Raw genomic sequence first — 21,455 nt, 5'->3', positions numbered from 1 at the left:
GCTACTTTTAGATTTTTCACTGCTTTCTTCTGTAACAGAAAATATAATTTCCTTGTGGCACTTTGTAGAAAACACTAAGTTAGCCAACAGATCATTCATTTTTAAATTTTATTTTGAAATAATTTTAGATTCTAATAGAAGTTGCAGAAATAATAGAGATTTCCCATGTACCCTTCACCCAGTTTCCCTGCATGATAATGTCGTAACTAACCTATAGCATGATTAACAAAGCCAGGGAATTGACACCAATAGATAATTTTTAAGAATTGAAATACTTCAAGTTGGTATATAAGCTATTTATTAAGCTTCCGCTTCCCACTTTATGTGAAAGGTATAGTAAAGATGTTATGCGCGCTTCTTGGGACTGACTCCCAGATACTTTTGGATTGAGGTTTATATATAGCTTAAAGCATTTTTTAAAAGAAATATCAACACTTTAAATATAGTATATCACCTGAGTCTAACAGCAGCCCTGATAGTAGGTAGCTTAGTATTGTTCTTCCTATTTTACAGGCTCAGAAAGGTTAAGCAACTTGCCTAAGATTACCTAGCAGTTTTCATTGCCTGAGACTAAATCCAGCTCTTCAGAGTCTGGCTCTGGTTCTTCTACCCCATGTGTGATGCTGCTTGTTGCTGCATTTTTAACAATGGGAAGTCTCTGCTGACATGAGTATCTTTGCAGTTATTTGATATCAATATTATAGTGAATAAGCAAGGAAGTTAGGTTACCTGTCTCTCAGTAGTTCATCTACCATCTCTACAGGTGTTAACGTTTTTCTGAGATTAAAGATTTTTTGGTGTTATAGTTACAAACTCTAAACTCTGCCTTGGAGAGTCAAGATGCTATTCCTCCTGACCTGTTATATTTTTGTAAGGGGTTAATATGCTTGTCAGATTTTTGACAAGCTGGAGACTGCAGATAAGGGCACGTTGATTAACCTATCTGGGTCAGCTTTCTTATCTGTAAAATGGAGATTAGAACTGTGCTCCCATCTGGCGAATCAGCATTAGGATTAATTAAACCCATGTTTCCTAGGTTCTTAATTTACCATGGCACGCATGTTTTTGTTTTCTTGGCTAGTAGTGAAAATATACAAGAGATAGAGGAGATTACTTGTAGAGGAAGGGTAGATAAAATTTGGAAAACAGTATGCTTGCCCTGAATAAAACTGTGGTGTGCTGTGGTTTTGTTTTGTTGTGGGGTGGGGGTGAGATGAGCAGGGAGGGAGCTGGTTTACAGATGAAGAGAAAGGATGGAAAAGCAGAATGAACAATTAGTAGTTTCTCAACTATTTTGAGAAAGGGCATATATAGAGCTCTATGCAGCAGTGCAAGAGGGACATTTAGACTAGCATTCATGTGTCCTAATATACTCATAGGGAAATTTTGAATCAGGTTTTTTTTAAAGCTCTATAGCTGTACTGTCCAGGGTAGTAGCTGCAAGCCACCTGTACCTGTTGACCACTTGGAATATGACTAGTCTGGATTGAGATGTGCTCTAAATGTAAAATACATACCAGATTTTGAAGACTTAGTATGAAAAAAAGAATATAAAATATCTTAATATTTTTATATTGATTTCATGTTGACCTGATATTATTTTGCATGTATTAGGCTAAATAAAACATATTATTAGGATACATTTCACCTGATTCTTTTTAGTAATGTGGCTACTAGAGATTTTTAAATTATGTATGTGAGTCGCATTTGTGGCTTACATTATATTTCCATTGAATAGTGGACAGAACTGCTCTTACAGCTCTTAGGTAACCTGTTTAGTTACTTTTTAATTATTTGTGTGCAAAGATCTTGATTCCCTTTGTCTTTGGGGCAGCCTTGGCAGTGCCTGAGTCCCTGGGTTCGTTGCCTCTCTGGCTGCAAGCAGCCTCTGTTTATCCCAATGTGCCCTACAAATATTATTTTCTATGTGTGCATGATGTGGGCACTGAACTCTAGATCATCACATGTAGTATTTTTCAACATTCAGGAATTCTTTATTGTTTTCTCCTACTGAAGTAATCTAATATTTTTAATGTGGGGAGAGGATGGAGTCTTAACTCACTGGCAGATGGCCTGGCAATTCATTACTTTTAGCTTATTTCTACTCTGAAAGATATAAGTACCTCAGGAGAAGCCACATTTTTAACATTTATTAAAACTGTTTAGAGAAATTTGTTAATGAAGCATCTTTTTAAAAAATTACTATTTTTAGAATTGTTTGTACTATCTTTGCACTTTTTTTGTAAACGTAAAGGTTCCTGTATACTTCTCACCCAGTTTCTCCTATTATTAACATGAAGGATCTGTTTTTTAATCTAATTTTGCATAATGTACCAAAAGTTTACACCTTGAGTTATTTTGCTCCAAAAAAATTCCCAGATTTTACATTATGCTAACTGATTCAGTTTTTAGAAGTGTAAATGTTAATTATTGATTTATATGTCAGAAAGACATTTATTACAAACATGAAATTCAGTGACTTAACTATTTGCTAAGATGTTGTATACACCATGGTCAGAAAGTTACGTATGCTTGACATAATCACGTTGATTAATCACTTTTGTCTTTTTGTACTCCATAGATGTAAAGATGATGTATCCATCATCATCTCATTATACAAGAAATTGGGATAAATTGGTTGGTGAGATCAAAGAAGAAGAAAAGAATGAGAAGTTGGAGGGAGATGCAGCTTTAAACAAATTATTTCAGCAGATCTATTCAGATGGTTCCGATGAAGTGAAACGTGCCATGAACAAATCATTTGTAAGTACATAAACTTTAAGAAAATCTATTGTAGTAGTAAATTTCACAAATTAAAGAAAAATAAGTATGTAATTTGAGATCAGATTGCATGTACTATAGTTGGGAGACCATTTTGAATGGACTTTGTCTGAACATTTGTTCTTGCTCTAAACTTAGAGTAATTATTGAGGAAGTTGGGAACTTGTGGAGGAGGTGAGAAACAAATGGTATACTCCAAATAAATTTTTTCATCGGGGAGTTAGAACTTGGAAGTCTTAAGAAATACCAAGGTTATAGTTAGTGGGTGATACAGAGTTATTCCAATTGGATTTATCACAATAGCTGAGTGAGCTTCCAGTGTTTACCTTCTGGTATCATGTATAATCTCAGTGTCAGATGAAGAATATAGAAGGGAAACTTCCAGCACAGTGTTTGCCAAGTAGAAGGTGCACATTAATTATTCATTGGTTTGTTAATAATTTCTGTATTGATTAAGAAAATTCAGGCTTTTTGACAGGGCATGAATACCACCTGAATTACGCCTCAAGTTCTGAGATTTTAATGACTAGTCATCACTGTAGGACCATGTAGATTTTGCTTGAAGCTGTAATCGTTTGACTTTTACCCGTAGCTCTGGAAATGTCACTATCTTCTTTTAAGGCATTTATATTTACAGTAGAAAGTTAAAGTTAATATTTAATAATTGAAATTAATGTATAGATAATAAGTGTGTTTGAGGCTCAGATATTCCATGTAAGTTACCAAGTGGTAACTGATCATGATTGTGCTTTTCACTATTGCCTTAAAAATATTTTTAATTAAACTTTTTATTTTGAGATAATTGTAGACGCACATGCAGTTGGAAGAAGTAATAAGAGATCCCTTATATCCTTTACAGTTTTCACCAGTAGAAACATCTTGCAGAATTATAATATTACAACCATGATATTGACAGTTAAGATAGAGAACGTTTCTTTTTTATTTATTTGTTTATTTATTTATTTACTTTGGCTGCATTGGGTCTTCGTTGCTGTGCGCGGGCTCTCTCTAGTTGAGGCTAGCGGGGGCTACTCTTCGTTGAGGTGCGCAGGCTTCTCATTGTGGTGGCTTCTCTTGTTGCGGAGCACAGGCACTAGGTGCGTGGGCTTCAGTAGTTGTGTGTTTTACTAGATATACCTAAGTATTTGGTTCTTTTTTATGAGTGATTATAAATGGTATTATATGTTTAATTTTGGCATCCATGTGTTTGTTGTTAGTATCTAGAAATACAGGTTTTTTTTTGTTTTGTTTTTAATGTTTGTCTTGTATTTATCTTCTGTTTACCTTGTTGAACTCACTTACTGGTTCTAGGAGCTGTTTTTGGTAGATTCCTTGTGATTCCTTGTGATTTTCTATGTAGACAATCATATCTTCAAATAGGGACAATTTAATCTCTTGCAGTTCCTATACACTAACAACAAAAGATCAGAAAGAGAAATTACGGAAACAATTCCATTCACCATTGCAGCAAAAAGAATAAAATACCTAGGAATAAACCTACCTAAGGAGGTATTTCAAATAGGGACAGTTTAATTTCTTCCTTTCCAATATGTGTGCCCTTTATTTCCTTTTATTGGCTAGAACTTCCAGCACTATGTTGAATTAGATTGGTGAGAGTAGACACCGATGCCTTGTTCTCCATCTTAAGAGAAAAACCATTCAGTCTTTCACCATTAAGTATAATGTTAGCTGTAGGTTTTTGTAGATGCTTATCAAGTTAAGAAAGTTTTGCTCTATTTCTTTTTTTCTGAGATTTTTATCATGAATGGCTGTTGACTTGTCAAATACTTTTTCTGCAATATTTCTGCATGTGGTCAATATGATTAGGTGATTTTTTTTCTTTAATTTGTCAAAGTGATTTTATATGATTAATATGATTGATTTCTACTGTTCTACTGTTGAACCAGCTTTGCATCCCTGGGATAAACCCCACTTGGTCATAGTGTATAACTGTTTTTATATATTACTCAATTCTATTTTCAGATACTTTAAGCATTTTTGTGTCTATATTTATGAGGCATGTTGGTCTACAGTATTCTTTTTTGGTGCTGTCTTTTTCTGGTTTTGGTATCAGGGTAATACGTCATAGAATGGATTGGGAAGTGCTCCATCCTCTTCTTTTTTGGGGGGAGGGTGTTTGTAGAATTAGTGTTGTCTTTAAAGATTCTGTAAACTAATGAAGCCATCTAGGCCTTGATACTTCTTTCTTTGGGAGATCTTAAATTATGAATTTCATTATCCTAATAGCTTATAGGACTCTTCAGGTTGTCTATTTCATATTGAGTGACTTGTGGTAGTTTGTTTTTGAGGAATTGGTCCGTTTAAGTTGTTAGTGTTGGTAGGCTTCCCTTCAGCTTTGAAGGGAACTGCAGGGGTAATTTGTGTCTTTTCTCTTTTTTTTTTTCCTTTGTCTTGCTAGGGTTTGTCAATTTTATTGACTTTTTTTCCCCCAAAGAATCAGCTTTTTGTTGATCTTAAATTTTTCCTCCTATTTTTTTTGTTCTAAATTTCATTTATTTCTGCTTTTAATTATTTTCTTCCTATGCTTGCTTTGGGTTTATTTTGCTATTCTTTTTTTAATAGGTTCTTCGGATGTGAGCTTAGATTATTGATTTGACCCTTTTTTTTTTTTTCTATTATATGTGTTTATGCTATAGATTTCCCTCTCAGAAGAATTTAGCTGTCTCCCACAAATTTTGATGTTACTTTTTCATTTTTATTCAGTTCAGTATGTATTTTGATTTCACTTGAGACTTCTTATCCTAAGTATATATTCCACTTGAAAAGAATGTATATTCTACTCTTGTTGAATGGAGTGTTCTATAAGTGTCACTTAGATCCTGTTGATTGATATTCTTGTTGAGTTTTTTTATATTCTTGGTTGATTTTCTGTCTTACTGTTCTACTGATTGAGAGAGGATCTTCAGCTATAATTGTGGATTTATTGATTTCACCTTTAAGTTCTGTCAATTTTTGCTTCACATATTTTGCAGCTCTGTTGTTTGGTTCATATACATTTAGGATTGCTATATTTTCATGGTGGATTGTCCTTTTTATCATTATATAACGTCATTCTCTAGCTCTGGTAATTTTCTTTGCTTTGATGTTAATATAGCTGATTCTTATGTCTTTTGGTTAATTTTTGCATGATATATCTTGTTCCATCCTTTTACTTTCAACCTGCCTAAGTCGTTTTTTAAAAAATTTTTATTTTATTTTAAAAGTTTTATTGGAGTATAGTTGATTTACAGTGTTGTGTTAGTTTCAGGTGTACAGCAAAGTGATTCAGTTATACATATATATGTTCATTCTTTTTCAGATTTCTAAGTCATATTTAAAGTGAGTTTCTTTTAGACAGCATGTTGGGTCATGTTTTTTTTTAATTTACTCTGCCAATCTCTTTTAATTGATGCATTTGGACCACTTAACATTTAATGTAATTATTGGTACATTAGGACTTACTTATGTCTACCGTGTAAGTTTTCTGTTTGTTTTGTGTTTTGTTTTTGTTTTTCCTGCCTTCCTATGGGTACTTGAACATTTTTTAGAATTTTACCTTGATTTATCTATAGTGTTTTGTAGTATATCTTTGGTTGCTCTAGATTTTATATTAGCTATATTATACTTAGTTTATCATAGTCTGCTGGTGTCATTTTTTTTTTGACACTGAATGACATAAGAAACCTTACCTCCCTTTATGTCCTTTTACTTTTTCTCATTTATAATTTTCTTAAATATTTTTTCTATATATGTTTAGAAACCACATCATACAGTGTAATAATTTAGAAAACTTAAGAGGAAAAGCAAACTATTGTGTTTACCTATATTGTGACCTTTCTTTCTTCCTTTCTGACTTTCAGGTTTCCATTTTTTGTTTCTTTTCTTCTTTTTTTCTTTTTAAACTCCTGAACACATTGTCTCCTCTCCTCTCATTTTCTAAAAAAATTTTATTTATTTATTCATTTTATTTTTGGCTGCATCAGGTCTTAGTTGCAGCATGCGGGATCCTCCGCTGTGGCTCGTGAGCTCCTTGTTGTGGCGCGTGGGCTTCTCTCTAGTTGTGCTCAGGCTCAGTAGTTGTGGCGCGTGGGCTCTGTAGTTGAGGCATGCTGGCTCTCTAGTTGTGGCCCACATGCTCAGTAGTTGCGGCACACAGGCTTAGTTCCCTGACCAGGGATTGAACCCATGTTCCCTGCATTGGAAGGCAGATTCTTAACCACTGGACCACCAGGGAAGTCCCTCCTTCTGTTTGGAGAACTTCCTTCGGGCATTCTTTCAGGGTAGATCTGTCCTTGACAGATTCTCTCTATTGACAAGGATTTCTTTGGGTTTATACTGGTTGGGATTTGCTCAGTTTCTTGTATCTGTAGGTTTATGTCTTTTGCCAAATTTGGGATCTTTTCATTCATTATATCATTGGGTACTTTTTCAGACCTACCTTCTTTGTTTTCTTCTTCCTGGAACCCGATGACACAGGTATTGGATATTTTGTTACAGTACTACACATTCCTGAGACTGTTCATTTTGTCTCTGTTTTGTCTCTGTCATTCAGATTGGGTGATTTATATTGTTCTGTTTTCCAGTTCACTGATTCTTTGCTCTATTCTCTCTATTCTGCTCTTGAGCCCGTTCACTGACCTTTTTATTTCAAGTGTATTTTTCAATTATAAAACTTTCATTTGGTTCTTCTTTATGTCTCTGTTTCTTTACTGAGGTTTTCTATTTTTTTCATTTGTTTCAAGCTAGTTCATAATTCTTGTTGAAGCATTTTTACCCTGACTGCTTTAAAAATGTGTCAGATAATTTTAACATCTCTTTCATCTCTGTGTTAGCATCTATTGATTGCCTTCTCTTTTTAAACATATAATCTGAAATCTTCCTGGTTCTTGGTGTTTTTCACCAGTGCCAAGTGATATTCAGTTGAAATCTGGACATTTTCATGTTATGAGACTCTGGATCTTATTTAAACCATCTGTCTTAGATGGCTTTCTCTGACAACTCCTCTGGCAAAGGAAGGGAAGTCACTACCTCACTATTGCCAGGTGGAGGTAGAAATCCAGGTACCCCACTCTACCTCCATTGACACCCCAGGGCATCTTCTTGTTACTGTTGGGAATAGGTAGGAGTTCCAGCTCCCCACGTGGTTTCCACTGACACAGCAGGCAACAGAGGAGGCCGGTTTGTGATAGCATAGCATGGGTGGAAGTCTAGGCTCTTCATTCAGCCTTCACTGGCCTGGGTGGGGATGGGACCACAGTTTTTTACTGTGGTGTTTAGCTAGAGTGATTATTGTCTAAAAGTTTTCTGTCTTTCTGTTTGTCCATTGGCTAGAGAAATCAGACTTTTGTTGGGGCTTTTTTTGTTTGCACCCTTTGGCATTTCCAGCTTCTTCAGTTCCAGCTCTCAGAAAAAATAAGGCAAAAAGAAAACCCAAAGAACTCACCACCGTGTTGTTCCTTGGGTCCCAAGGTCCCTAGCTGATTTGTCTTCTTTTCATCTTTTAGAGTTGTCTTATATTTGTTATTTATATAACATACAAGGTTTTTAGTTGTACTTAGTGGGAAGACTAGGAAAAAGTACACTCAATTCCTCCAAAAGGAGAAATCAGGGTTTTGTTAGTTTGTTTTGCCGCGCTGTGCAGCTTGCAGGCTCTTAGTTCCCCCACCAGGGATTGAATGTGTGTCCCCTGCAGTGGATGCGTGGAGTCCTAACCACTGGACTGCCAGGGAATTCCCTGAAATCAGTTTCAGTGTTGACTTTTAAGAACTTGCTGGACAAAATAGTGTGTGAGATTTCAAAGTTATATTATAGAATCTGTGTCCATTTTCATACAGAAACTTGGCTAGTTGTAACTGAACCATACGTATGCATAAAATAAGCTATCTGTTTGGCAGCATTGACCTGGAACATACCAAGGGCTTGCTTCTGTCTTTGTGGGGGAATACAGGCATACCTTGGAGAACTGTGGGTTCAGTTCTAGACCACCATCATAAAGCAAATTTTGCAATAAAGTGAGTCACACTTTTTTGGTTTCTCAGTACATATGAAAGTTATGTTTACACTATGCTGTAGTCTACTGAGTGTGTAATAACATTATGTCTAAAAAATAATGCATGTACCTTAATTTAAAAATTCTTTATTGCTAAAATATGCTGACTTTATCATCTGAGTCTTCAGCAAGTCATAGGTTTTTGCAGTAGTAACATCAAAGATCACTGATCACACATCCCCATAACAAAGATAATAACAGTGAAAAGGTTTGAAATATAAGAGAGTTACCAAAATGTGACAGACATGAAGTGAGCACATGCTGTTGGAAGAATGACGTCAATAGATTCACTTGATGCAGGGTTGCCACAAATCTTCAATTTGCAAAAAATGCAGTATCTGCAAAATACAATAAAGTGAAGCACAATAAAACGAGGTCTGCCTGTACAAAGAAGCAGACTCTATCTTATCTCTGATCTGTCAGTCTAATTGGGCAAAAAGACCAACATATACAGAATAATCAGGGAAGTGGTCAGTTGCACTGCAGTCCATAAGAAGAAAGGGGAAAATAAATGTCATCAGCAAATATGATCAGATTATAAATTAAATCTGCTTCCTTTAGTTCTCTTAGGAGTAGTTATTATATAAACTTGTCCCATTTTATTCAGTATTTTATTTGCAGCCTACTGTGTGCCAGGCCACTGCACTTAGATCTAGGATATAAGTATTGGTAAAATATGTTTCTTTCCTTTTAGAAACTCTCAGCTTTAGTTTGGAGCCACGGGTGGGAAGCAGGTATGAGAAGGCAGATTCGTAAAATTTTATCAGTGCAGTGTCATAGACAAGTCCTACAAGAGTAGCTAGAGTCCTGACTAGGGTCAAAGAAGGCCACAGAGAGATGGTGACATGTCATGTTTGGAGGATAACTAAAGACATAAAAAGAACCGGGACAGAGAAGAGCATTCCGTGCAAAGGAACCCACAGAAAGGAGCTTGGTAGAGAGTGTGGGGCATTGGGATTATTTTGAGGCTCCAGTGTAATGGTAGCATATGTAACTTTATACGTTCACCAGTAACGTAGCTGATTATTTTTAAATGTTTAGATTTTAACAATTTTCTGTTCTTTGCTGTGATCCAAATCAATGAATTTTTATTGCATTAACAGTTACACAGAGCTTTATTTTTTAAATGTATTTATGAATATGCTAGGTTTGTTGGTAGGTGTTATATTCTTTGGGTAGTAAATAGATGACCAGTGCTTTACTGAGACACTAACTTTATGTGTCTGTGTGTGTATGTACCTTGATTTAAAAATAATTCCAGCATACACTTGTGTATATTTGACATAGAGAGAACATTAAGAAGGGGCTCTTAAAGTTCTGTCCAACTAGAAAGAGTTTACTTTGCAAAGTCTTACTGTGCTCAGCAAAAGAGATTACATTATCGTTTTCTTTGGGAGCCAATTTCATTGCGTTGGCCAAAAAGTTCGTTCGGTTTCCCCAGTAAGATGGCTCTAGTAGTGCTTAGTTGTCTTTAACTTCATTCGAAACAATTTTGTTAGATTGTATTGTGACAGCTGTCACATCAGGGTGCATTTTTTAAAAACTTATCAAAATTAGTGAATTTTTGTGTAGCCATTTTAATATTGAAGATGGAAGGAAAAAAGCAACATTTTCTGCATATTATGCTTTATTATTTCAAGAAAGGTAAAAACGCAACTGAAACGCAAAAATAGATTTGTGCAGTGTATGGAGAAGGTGCTGTGACTGATCAAAAGTGGTTTGTGAAGTTTCGTACTGGAGATTTCTCACTGGACGATGCTCCACGGTTGGGTAGACCAGTTGAAGTTGATAGCAGTCAAATTGAGACATTAATTGAGAACAATCAATGTTACACCACGTGGGAGATAGCCGACATACTCAAAATATGCAAATCAAGCGTTGAAAATCATTTGCACCAGCTTGGTTATGTTAATCGCTTTGATGTTTGGGTTCCACATAAGTTAAGTGAAAAAAACCTTCTTGACTGTATTTCCGCGTGTGATTCTCTACTTAAACGTAATGAAAACGTTCCGTTTTTAAAACAAATTGTGACGGGCGATGAAAAGTGGATGCTGTACAGTAATATGGAACAGAAGGGATCATGGGGCAAGCTAAATGAACCGCCACCAACCACACCAAAGGCCAGTCTTCATCCAAAGAAGGTGATATTGTGTATATGGTGGGATTGGAAGGGAGTCCTCTATTATGAGCTACTTTTGGAAAAGCAAACAATTAATTCCAACAAGTACTGCTCCCAATTAGACCAACTGAAAGCAGCACTTACTGAAAAGCGTTCAGAATTAGTCAACAGAAAACGCATAATCTTCCATCAGGATAACACCAGACCACATGTTTCTTTGATGACCAGGGAACAACTGTTACAGCTTGGCTGAGAAGTTCTCATTCATCCACTGCATTCACCAGATTATTGTACCTTTGGATTTCCATGTATTTCGGTCTTTACAGAATTCTCTTAATGGAAAAATTTCAATTCCCTGGAAGACTGCAAACGGCACCTGAACAGTTCTTTGCTCAAAAAGATAAGTTTTGGGAAGATGGAATTATGAGGTTGCCTGAAAAATGTCAGAAGGTAGGGGAACAAAATGGTGAACACGTTGTTCAATAAAGTTCTTGGTGAAAATGAAAAATGTGTCTTTTATTTTTACTTTAAAACTGAAGGAACTTTTTGGCCAACCCAATTTTTCATCTGAAGGTAGTTTTTCCACATATACCTCTATGCTGATTAGCAGGGAGACATGGTGCTTTATATGGCAGTGTATGTGGACATGGTCTTCCTACCTAACTAGAGTTTCCTTTTCAGATTTTTACACGATATGGTAACTTATCTGGAAAGCCTAAGGTTAAACCAGAATATTGTCTTGTGTATATTGAGCCAAACATAGCTTATATTTGGGACTCTATGCTTGGAATGTTTTTAGAAAAATGTTCTGTTTTGATTATATGGGCCAATAATTAATCTATTTTTATTTTTTATTGCAGATGGAGTCTGGTGGTACAGTTTTGAGTACCAACTGGTCTGATGTAGGTAAAAGGAAAGTTGAAATCAATCCTCCTGATGATATGGAATGGAAAAAATACTGAATAAATTAATTTGCTATCACTGTATTGCATACATTCAGCTAACGCCTGTTGTGTATTAATACTGCGTTCTTGAATTTTGAACACTGAGTACATCTTTTTAAAGGATTATACCTCTTTACCTCTTTGTGCTTTAGAAATTATTTTCCTTCAAGTGTTCTAAGAGTCTAATGAATGAAGGTCATGTTTTATCACTTTTGTCCTTAAGGACTTCAGATATGCTGAAATGGAATGAAGTATCATTTGCTACTAGATAGATTAATTCTACCTAGTTGTGGGAGTGGAGAAATTGTTAATGGGATATCTTGGGTTATTGCCTTATTTTTGATGCAGTATTCTGTTAATAATTTATTAGACTTGACAACTTTGGGTGAGCATAGATTTCTCAATTTCAGTGTTATATTGTTTGCTTTTAAAAACTGCTTTTGAATGGAGTTGTAAATACAATTTTTCTATGAAGAAGTTTGGTTTATTTACCTTTTTCTTAAGTTTTTAATGAAAACTTTGAGAAATTATTTATCACAGGGGATTCCCATTTGATTATTTTTATGGGAAGTATTTGTAATTGCACTGAGAATTTTGGTCCTTACCCTTCAAATTCCTGTATAAAACATTGACACCTGAGTTTATCATGCTGCAAATTTAACTGTACTGAAGGCTAATCTGTGAAGCGGGGTCAAACAGTAATTTAGGAGAGCCCAGCTCCACTTCTTGCTGCTTTTGCCACAGCAGGATTCCTGAAATTACAAGACTGGTGGTTTGGTTTGGTTTTTTTCTTCTTTTTTTCTTTATTAGAAAATCTCTCTTCTTATAGCCCCAGGATTACTTTGCTTTTGGTGGTTTAGGGCAGCTACTGAGAGAGTAATATGTATACATTTAGTATCTATTCTGTTTATAGAATAAATAGATACCATGGGAATACAAAAACTAAAAGACATGATCGTTGACTTCAAAGACTTTATAATCTAGCAGAGAGAGAAAATTAACATTCAGGAAGGAATTATGAATGGTTGAATGGTGAACTTATTAAAAATACAGTTTTGAGATAGAAAAAATATCTATCTGTGATTAAATGTTCTGTGATTAAAACTATTGACAGTCTAAGCTGTTACAAAGCAAAGGCCATGGATGACCTGTAGGTCTGATTCCTTTTCTCATTGTAATTTCGGAACCATAGAGGGTGGTGTCTATTAGGTCTCACTAACATTTTGTGGCAAGGAAGTACTCTATACTCTTATAGCTGAGGATAGGGTAAATGGGAGGCAAATTAGCCGCCATCTCCAAGAAGAGTGGGAATTCAGCCTCTTCCTTCTAGTCATTTGACATGTGTAGGGGAGTTCATAAGGAAAAGGTGGCGGGGTGGTACCAGACCATGCCCAGACTTGCTGTTACTGCTTGTTTATGCATGTAGGGGCTTTCCCTTGTCCTTCTACCCACTTAGAGTTACAGGCTACTTTTTTTGATCTTGAACACTGAAGGAAAAGGCAAAATTAAGTTCTTGCATGTATGGATTTCTAAAATTTTCTCCTTAGGAAACAAGGTAGTGATTATGTTAAGTTTTCTCAGTACCATTAGTCCCCAGGGGTAGGGAGGCTCTTGCTACAGAGATGGTAAGTCAGTGGCATACCCCAGAGACAAGACTCCTGGCTCTAGCAAGTCTCTGCCACCCACTAGCTTTAAAATCTTTAACAGGTTTACAGCCTTCCTATGTTTTATTAGTTCCTTTATCTGCAAATCCATAGGGTCTTAAAGTTTAATTAAAAGTCCATGATTCTAAATAAGGAAGCATTTTTGCCTCTTAAAAGCAACTTTTTTCTTTCTTAGGAATGACACTATTATAATAGAAGTTGGGTTTTTTTAAAAGGTTCTAGTACTAGTTTTGCTTTTATTTTAAAGGATACACTGTCTAAAGTGTGTTTATCTGTTGGCTAGATTTGCTTAAGGATGTGGGATTCAGGATTTTGCTGAGCCAAATGGAGTTCCTAATATACATGACTATGTTATATTACAGTGTTACCTTGTCTAAATACAATAGGTTTATGGGTAAAGAAGGGAATTTTGAGAAGTAGGTTAGACTGCTTGCCCTAAAGTACCACTCTAAAGTACTGCTTCTCTTTCACCATTCTAGACAATGAAAAGTTGTAAGACTCCAGAAAGTTAAAAAACTTCATTTTGAGCCTTTATCTTTATTCTCTGCTATCGCAGCTTGGCTATTAATTGGTCCCACTTTCTTTCTAGACTCCATTTCCTCCCTCCCTCCCTCCCTCCCTCCTTCCCTCCTTCCCTCCTTCCCTCCCTCCCTCCCTCCCTCCTTCCCTCCTTCCCCCCTTCTCCCACATGGCTTTCAGGATCTCAGTTCCCCCACCAGGGATTGAACCCGGGCCATGGCAGTGAAAGCCCAGAATCCTAACCACTAGGCCACCAGGGAACTCCCTAGACTCCCATTTTCAGTTCTCAAATCTTGGTTCTTTGTGCTCTAGTTACCCTTTTGTTTCTTTAGAATGTACATTTTTCTCTTAGTATTTATTTTCCTTTTTGAGGTTCAGTCTTAGAATACATTTTTTTCTATCTTTATATGGAATGGAAGAAAAGGATGGTTTGCACTAATAACTACAGTTGTCCCGCAGCCTGTCCCCACCCCCAGCATTTCCATTCCTTTGATTTGAGATATTCACTAACTGCAGAACATTGAATTGTTATTGTCTCCTTGAGTCTGGAAAAACTTTTATTTTCTTAGCAGGCTAACTATATAGGACAGGGAGAAAATAATTGACCTGTCCTAGATAAATTTTTTAGATAAATTTCAAATAAACATTTAAAATGAAGCTATGGGCTTCCCTCGTGGCGCAGTGGTTAAGAATCCGCCTGCCAATGCAGGGGACATGGGTTCGAGCCCTGGTCCGGGAAGATCCCACATGCCGCAGAGCAACTAAGCCCTTGCATCACAACTACTGAGCCTGCGCTCTAGAGCCCGCGAGCCACAACTACTGAAGCCCGCACGCCTAGAGCCCACGCTCTGCAACAAGAGAAGCCACCGCAATGAGAAGCCTGCGCACCGTAATGAAGAGTAGCCCCTGCTCACCACAAATAGAGAAAGCCTGCACGCAGCAACCAAGACCCAGCGCAGCCAAAAATAAATAAATAAATTAATTAAAAATAAATAAAATGAAGCTATGTCACTATGCTATTATGAATAGTTTCGATAGACATTTTAATTTAGTTCACTACTGAAATGTGTTTTGGCTATCCTTTCCCATTTTACCTTCCTTTTCTCCTTCCCCAATTATCTACATATCAGATTTAGGTCGTTGATCAGAGAAATACATCACTGACCCAGAGCAGTATTGCCTATTAACTGACCATCTGATCTGCTTAGTGCACTTTAATTTTCTTGGGGTCTTCGTTGTCCAGGTTAGTGTGCATGTCTGACTTGTAGCTATTACTGATATTTCCAAAAATAGGTAGAACTTTTCTGGGTGTTATGTGGTGTTTGTTACTAGAGCCACTTTTTTTTTTGTAACCAGCTAGCTGTAAAGTTTACCTTTACACTCTTACCTGCTATTTTAGCCCCATATTTTAGCATCCATAACAGAATATGGATATCTGTTATCTCTGCCTTGGAGGAACCAAGGAGAGGAAATAATAAAAGCTCAAAGGACAAAATAATGGTCTCTGTGCCAGAAAGAGTCATGTGTAGTTTTAAATAAGGGGGACCGTCAACATTGATCTGGTTTCTTTTGTCTCCAACTATGCATATTCTATTGTAAAACCATTTTACACATATCAAGAGATTTTATTTTGGAAACATTGGGTACTTGTGGGTAAATTGGAGATACTGCTTTACTCAAAAGTGTTACTATTTGGGGCCACATTTGTGATTTTGCTTCTGAAATTAATTTAACTCTTAGCCTCTCTTCCTACCTCAGTAAACTTATCCCCCAAATCAGCTAAAATCATACACATTGCTAGCCCATGCGGGCAATAACAGTGATAACTATTCTGTACTAGTGCTTTTTATGGGCCAGGTGTCCTTTATATGTACTACCTCGTTTATAACAGCCTTGTGAGGTAGTGATAGCATCCTGTCATTTCAGATCAGAAAAATGAAGCCCAAGTTAAGTTCTTTGCCTAGTTCAGTCCACTGATAAGTGATGGACCTGGGATTTGAACCGAGGCCTGTCAGAATTCAGTTCCCATGCTTTTAACAACTGAATGAATTGGGTGGACGAGTGATTTTTATTAATTAATCAGCTGTCTGACAATGAAGCAGAGGATGTGCAAGTTGAAGTTTTTAATTCTTGTACATGAGCTGGGAAGTACATTTCTTAAAGATCAGAATATTATCATCAGTTTCATAAGTAGGAAAGCTTATTAGGAGTCCAGATCTCTTGCCTCTTGTAAAGGTAATACAAGCAAGTAGTCTTGACTTGTATTGAAGGTTTTGTTTTTCTCAAATGCAGATAATTACAGAGAAACAAGATACGCTTAGAACTGTTACAGGTGAAAGAAGACGGGCACATCATCCTGATCGAATTCTTGTTCTTTAAACTTGGGAGCTCTCATACTAGTTTTCCTTGTTCAAATGCTAAAATTGTTTCAAGGGTTTTTTTTTTCCTATCTAGATATGTGTATTAGGATCAGTGTATCACTGATTTCTTCAATAAAATTAGAATGATTCAGGTTTAGTCCCTTTGTTCCAATCATGTTAGCACTTTATATACTGAATTTTGCGTTGTCTGGAGTCTTCTAAATGTTACCTTTGCTGTGCCTTCAAATTTGATTTTTTAATTCTTATTTTTGCGTTGAGACTTCTCATACATATGTCGTTGACTTTATTTTCTCTTATAGGATTCAGTTATACAAAAGTTGTTTCAAAAACAGTACTGTTGGCCCAAAAGCAATTTTTACTTATCAAAAAGGAGTAAGGAAGATAATCTTCAATGGTTGTATATGGGCTTTTAAAAACCATGCTCTACAGTGCAACTACAAAAGCTCTAAATAATAGTTAACTGTTATACATACTATGTGCTTGATGCTCTGTTAAGTGCATTAAAAGGCAATATTGCATACTAGTTAAATGCGTGGACTCTGAAGACAGCCTGCTTGAGATCAATCCTGGCTACACCGCTTACTAGCTGTGTGACAGTGGGCAGGTACTTAATGTCTCTGTGCCTCAGTTTTCCTATCTAAATTGGGCTAATATACCCACCTCATGGACTTATATGAGTTGAATGTGTTAATACAATTCTACAATTATTTATCCTAATCCAGAGGTCTCTAAAAACTAGATTTGTGCATGTTTGTGTGACTCAGTGGTTAAAAAAAACAAAAACCTGTCCTAAACTTGCAATTTGAATAGTCATATATTTTGCTGCAGAAATATTTGTTTAATAACAGTGCTACCACAGATCCTGCTGAGGTTATTAAAAAATCAATAGTATATCTGTACTGCATTCTAAAATTCAAAATCCTGAATTCAGAAACACATCTGGCTCCAAAGTTTTTGAATAGAGTTACATGTACCTGTATATGTAAAGTGCAGAGAGCAGTGCTTAATGTATATGCATTTAGGCTGAGAGGTTTAAATACTATAGAAAGCCTTTTTGTTCTAAGTCCTTCAAGATTCAGGATTCTGTCTGAGGAAAGTATATCAGCTGCTTAAAAATCATTAGTATAATTAAAAAAAAATTACAGTGAGAGCATGAAAGTTCAGAGAAAAGCTTTTATTTTGAATGAGTAGTTATTTTAATTTACTTAAGCAGAGCTTAAATATGCAAGTATTGTCAGCAGTACTTTAAAAAGAATCATAAATTAGGAACTTCCCTGGTGGCACAGTGGTTAAGAATCCACCTGCCAATGCAGGGGACACGGGTTCGAGCCCTGGTCCGGGAAGATCCCACATGCTGCAGAGCAGCTAAGCCTGTGCGCCACAACTACTGAGCCTGTGCTCTAGAGCCTGTGTGCCACAACTACTGAAGCCCGCGCCGCAACGAAGAGTAGCCCCCACTCGCAGCTAGAGAGAGCCCGCGAGCAGCAACGAAGACCTAACGCAGGCATAAAATAAATAAATAAATAATTTTAAAAAAAGGAATCATAAAGTATAGTGGTGCCAGAACACACAAACTGTATGTAGAATGTTAAGGGACTTCCTTTCAGAAGTTCTTTGATTTTAATTCCATTTTAATTTAAATTCAAGACAGTAAAACTATTAGGGCTTATAAAAACAAGTCTCAAAATCACGCCACTTGTAAACCACAGATTCTGTCCTGTTACTTCCATCAGTGTAGAGAAACTGATAGTTGTTTTTTTGCAAGAGTTAGTTCATCAGTCTATTCCCTCTCTACCCTGCTCCCTGCCCCTCAGACAATCAGTGGGGAGCAAAAAGTATGTGCAGTCCTTTGTATATAGACACTAGTACTATAGACTCAAGTTTGGGGGTCTTCTCTCCCAACTACCACTTTTTGTCACTCATTTGTACTCTAACATTGACCTTTTCTGTGACCTAATTGACTACAAATGAACACTTTCCTAAGTTAGCTAGCTTAACTTAGTGCCTGTGAAATATGCTAAGAAATTGAATGTATTTCCTTGGAATTACTACTTACTATTTTGCTATTTATTAGTTGCAAAATGATCAATTTATTTCGACTACCACAGAGGTAATTGTTTCATAGCAGAAAGGACACTAACACGTGAATTTGGAATCTTAAAATCCCAGTTTTCGTTTGTTAATGTGTGTTTTAAGGACAAGTGACTTAACCCTTCTGAACTTTTTTTCTCATCTCTAACACTAGATGATAATTACCTGTCAGGATTGTGAGGACTTAACTAAGTCCTTACTCAAAAGTATGTGACCAGTAATTGTCACTTAAGTATAAAGTCCTTGATTTTTTTTCTCAGTGCTGTTGAGTAGTAGAATTCCTAAAAGTAAGGTAACAAATCTGACTTTTAGCTGCTGTTCAAGGGCAGCCTCAGCCGTTCTTTTAGCTGTATCTGTCACTGCTTCACTGTGTACCTAAGCTCCAGGCACGCAGGAATAGTCTATTTAGGGGTTTGCATACTTTTTTTGTAAAGGACCATATAATGAATATTTTAGGCTTTGTGTGGCACATAAAGACTCTATTGCATGTTCTTCTTTTTAGTTTGCAGACCTCTGCTCTGTCTGAATATCCCATGTATTTTTATTCCTTCTTCCATCTGACCTGGAAAGCTTCAATTTCCTATTGATGTGTCAAAACTAAGTTAATTATGCCATCTCCAGGAAAGCTGTTTAATCTTGTTCTACTCTGTCAGTGACTGGCTTTGTAGCAGTTGGATTGGGTTATTTGCTTATGGTTGAGGCACCCATTAGATCCTTTGATAGCATCCAACCAAAACCACAGTGTCCTGTGAGCATGTTTGAGAGTTTGATCTGTTCATTATCAAGTCACTACAGTTGACTCATTTCTTCCCGCGTGACTGAGCTGCTTTGGGGAGGGTTGGCGGGGGCTGGCTTTGAACTTTGTACCTGCAGTACCTGGTGCATGGAGAATAAGCTTTCAGAATTTGGTAGATGGTCTTAACGCTGCACAGAGGAATGCCCTTATTTTCTTCTCTTCATTCTTTTAAGTGTCCTCAGTTAGAATACTCTTGTTAAATCCCCCCTTCCATCCCCTCCACAGGAATTCACTTCCACTCCAGCTGTGTTGTGGTGGAGGTGCCTTGTTGATGCATCTGTTAAGGCAACGCTCAGAGTTTCACCGATTTTAGGGTTAGTTTTATGGTGTCTGTTTTACCCTGTGTGTCCTACTTCATTACGTTGTTATTTACTTATTTTTGCATCTTTGATGCCGAGTACAGTGCCTTTCACATAGTAGATATTCAAGTATTGAAACTGTTGTTGCACATAAACTAAAGAATTAATTTTAAAAACTACTTTGTTTATAATATGTGCCCTTGAAATTATTTATTCATCAATATAGATAGAATAATAATTTAAAAATAGATATTTAACCCCTGGTCATGAGAGCTAAATATAATTTGTTCTTCAGTTATCGACACCACTAGAGGGAATAGCAATTACATAACTAATCAAAAGCCATGTGATATGTGTTTTCTTGTGTTGCCATTTGATTTTCAGATTCTTTTTATTCCCCCCTGATTGTTTTAAAACCAAAATATATGTGTTTCCTTAAAGAAAGGACTGAAATTTACTTTCTAATTAGGTTAGTCATCCTTTGAGAAGAAATTTTGAGCCCAAGAAACTTGGGTAAAGGAGGCCAGAGTTTTACAAACCCCAGAATTGGTTTGGGCATATGCACAGGTCTGGAAACTAAGAGTGAGTCGAGCAGTTTCATTTATAAGCGTACCAACTTCTGGAGGCAAAAATTTGGACTGCTTACTAGTACATTTTTTTTCTGGAAAACCCCCAAAGAGATTCTGAGCTACTGAATACTACATGAACCTCTTTGGTGAGGGTTACGTACTTTATTTTTTTAACAATATTAATACCTTTGCCGTCTTTCAAAAGCCATATACTTTTTTTCTTGGATTGGGTTTTCACTTTAATATTGGTAATAGAATAATATATAGAATAATATAGGTAAGTGACAAATACATGTTCATGGTATCATACCCATTCATTCATTCATCAACGTTGAGTGCAAGGTATGTGCCAGACACTGTTCTGGACACTAGGGATACACGGGTGAACAGATTCCCTGCATTTATGAAGCCCAACTTACGGGGGAGATAAGCAGAATGGATGTTAAATGACGTTAAGTGCTAAGGGAGAAAACTGCACGTGCGAAGAGGCCCGTAGGTGGTTGAAATTTGAGATAGGAGACCAATTGAGAACTCAGTGAGCGGCCCTGAACTCAGTACAGACTCGAAGGGAGCAGAGGGGGTGGTGCAGATCCCTGAGAAGGAGCATTGCCAGCAGCAGGCGCAGCAGGCGCAGCAGACGTGCAGGCCTCGGTGTGTGTGCGGGACTCGAGGGAGGCTGTGGGTCTGGGGCCGGGCTGGTGAGGGTTGGGATTGAGTGAGTGGAGGCAATGGGGGCCTCAGTCCCGTAGGGCCTTGCAGGTGGTAGAGGTGACGTGATGGTAGCCAGTGCCAGGGCTTGCCCCAGCTTAACGTGGAATCCTGTTGTCCTCAGTGCTGTCAAAATTTTACTGGTTATCGTTCTTTTTAAAAATGTTCTGATTTTTATCAAGTGTATATACAGTCGAATCAAATTTAGTTTATAAATGTAGCAGGGATTGCGGTGGAGTTTTGCTCTGAACACCTGATGGTATTGACGTGAATGAATTTGAGTTATGGTACATGACTTGGTGGGTATATGCGAAGGCCTCGGGTTCAGTACTTCCTTGAAATATTTATTTCTGTTCTTTTAACACATTAAATTACAGATAATGTCACATTTTAGTGTAATCTGTGTTTAGCAAAGCTGTTTCCTGTTCTGCAATATAAGTATGGTTATAGCATACTAGATGCTGAGACAAAATTGGATTAATCAGAATGATTGGTTGTGAACAGGGACTTAATGAGTGTGGCATAGGATTTTATG

The 21,455-nt window shown here is 36.7% G+C and overlaps 1 protein-coding gene across 1 annotated transcript in view; it reads left to right on the top strand.

The window, feature by feature from the left end:
* Positions 1 to 11,935, top strand: part of SUGT1 (SGT1 homolog, MIS12 kinetochore complex assembly cochaperone) — a 42,439-nt gene extending 30,504 nt beyond the window's left edge. The window contains exons 12-13 of the mRNA XM_061170764.1: positions 2,582 to 2,763; positions 11,810 to 11,935. Of these exons, the coding sequence (XP_061026747.1) occupies positions 2,582 to 2,763; positions 11,810 to 11,911 (284 nt within the window). The 3' untranslated portion in view covers positions 11,912 to 11,935. The remainder of the gene's footprint in view (positions 1 to 2,581; positions 2,764 to 11,809) is intronic.
* Positions 11,936 to 21,455: the final 9,520 nt, after the last annotated feature.

The sequence above is a fragment of the Eubalaena glacialis genome, chromosome 16 (genome assembly GCF_028564815.1).
Source record: "Eubalaena glacialis isolate mEubGla1 chromosome 16, mEubGla1.1.hap2.+ XY, whole genome shotgun sequence".
NCBI classification, from domain to species: Eukaryota; Metazoa; Chordata; class Mammalia; order Artiodactyla; family Balaenidae; genus Eubalaena; species Eubalaena glacialis.
The sequence above is the reverse complement of the archived record's forward strand: the minus strand, read 5'-3'. Positions and strand labels throughout refer to the sequence as shown.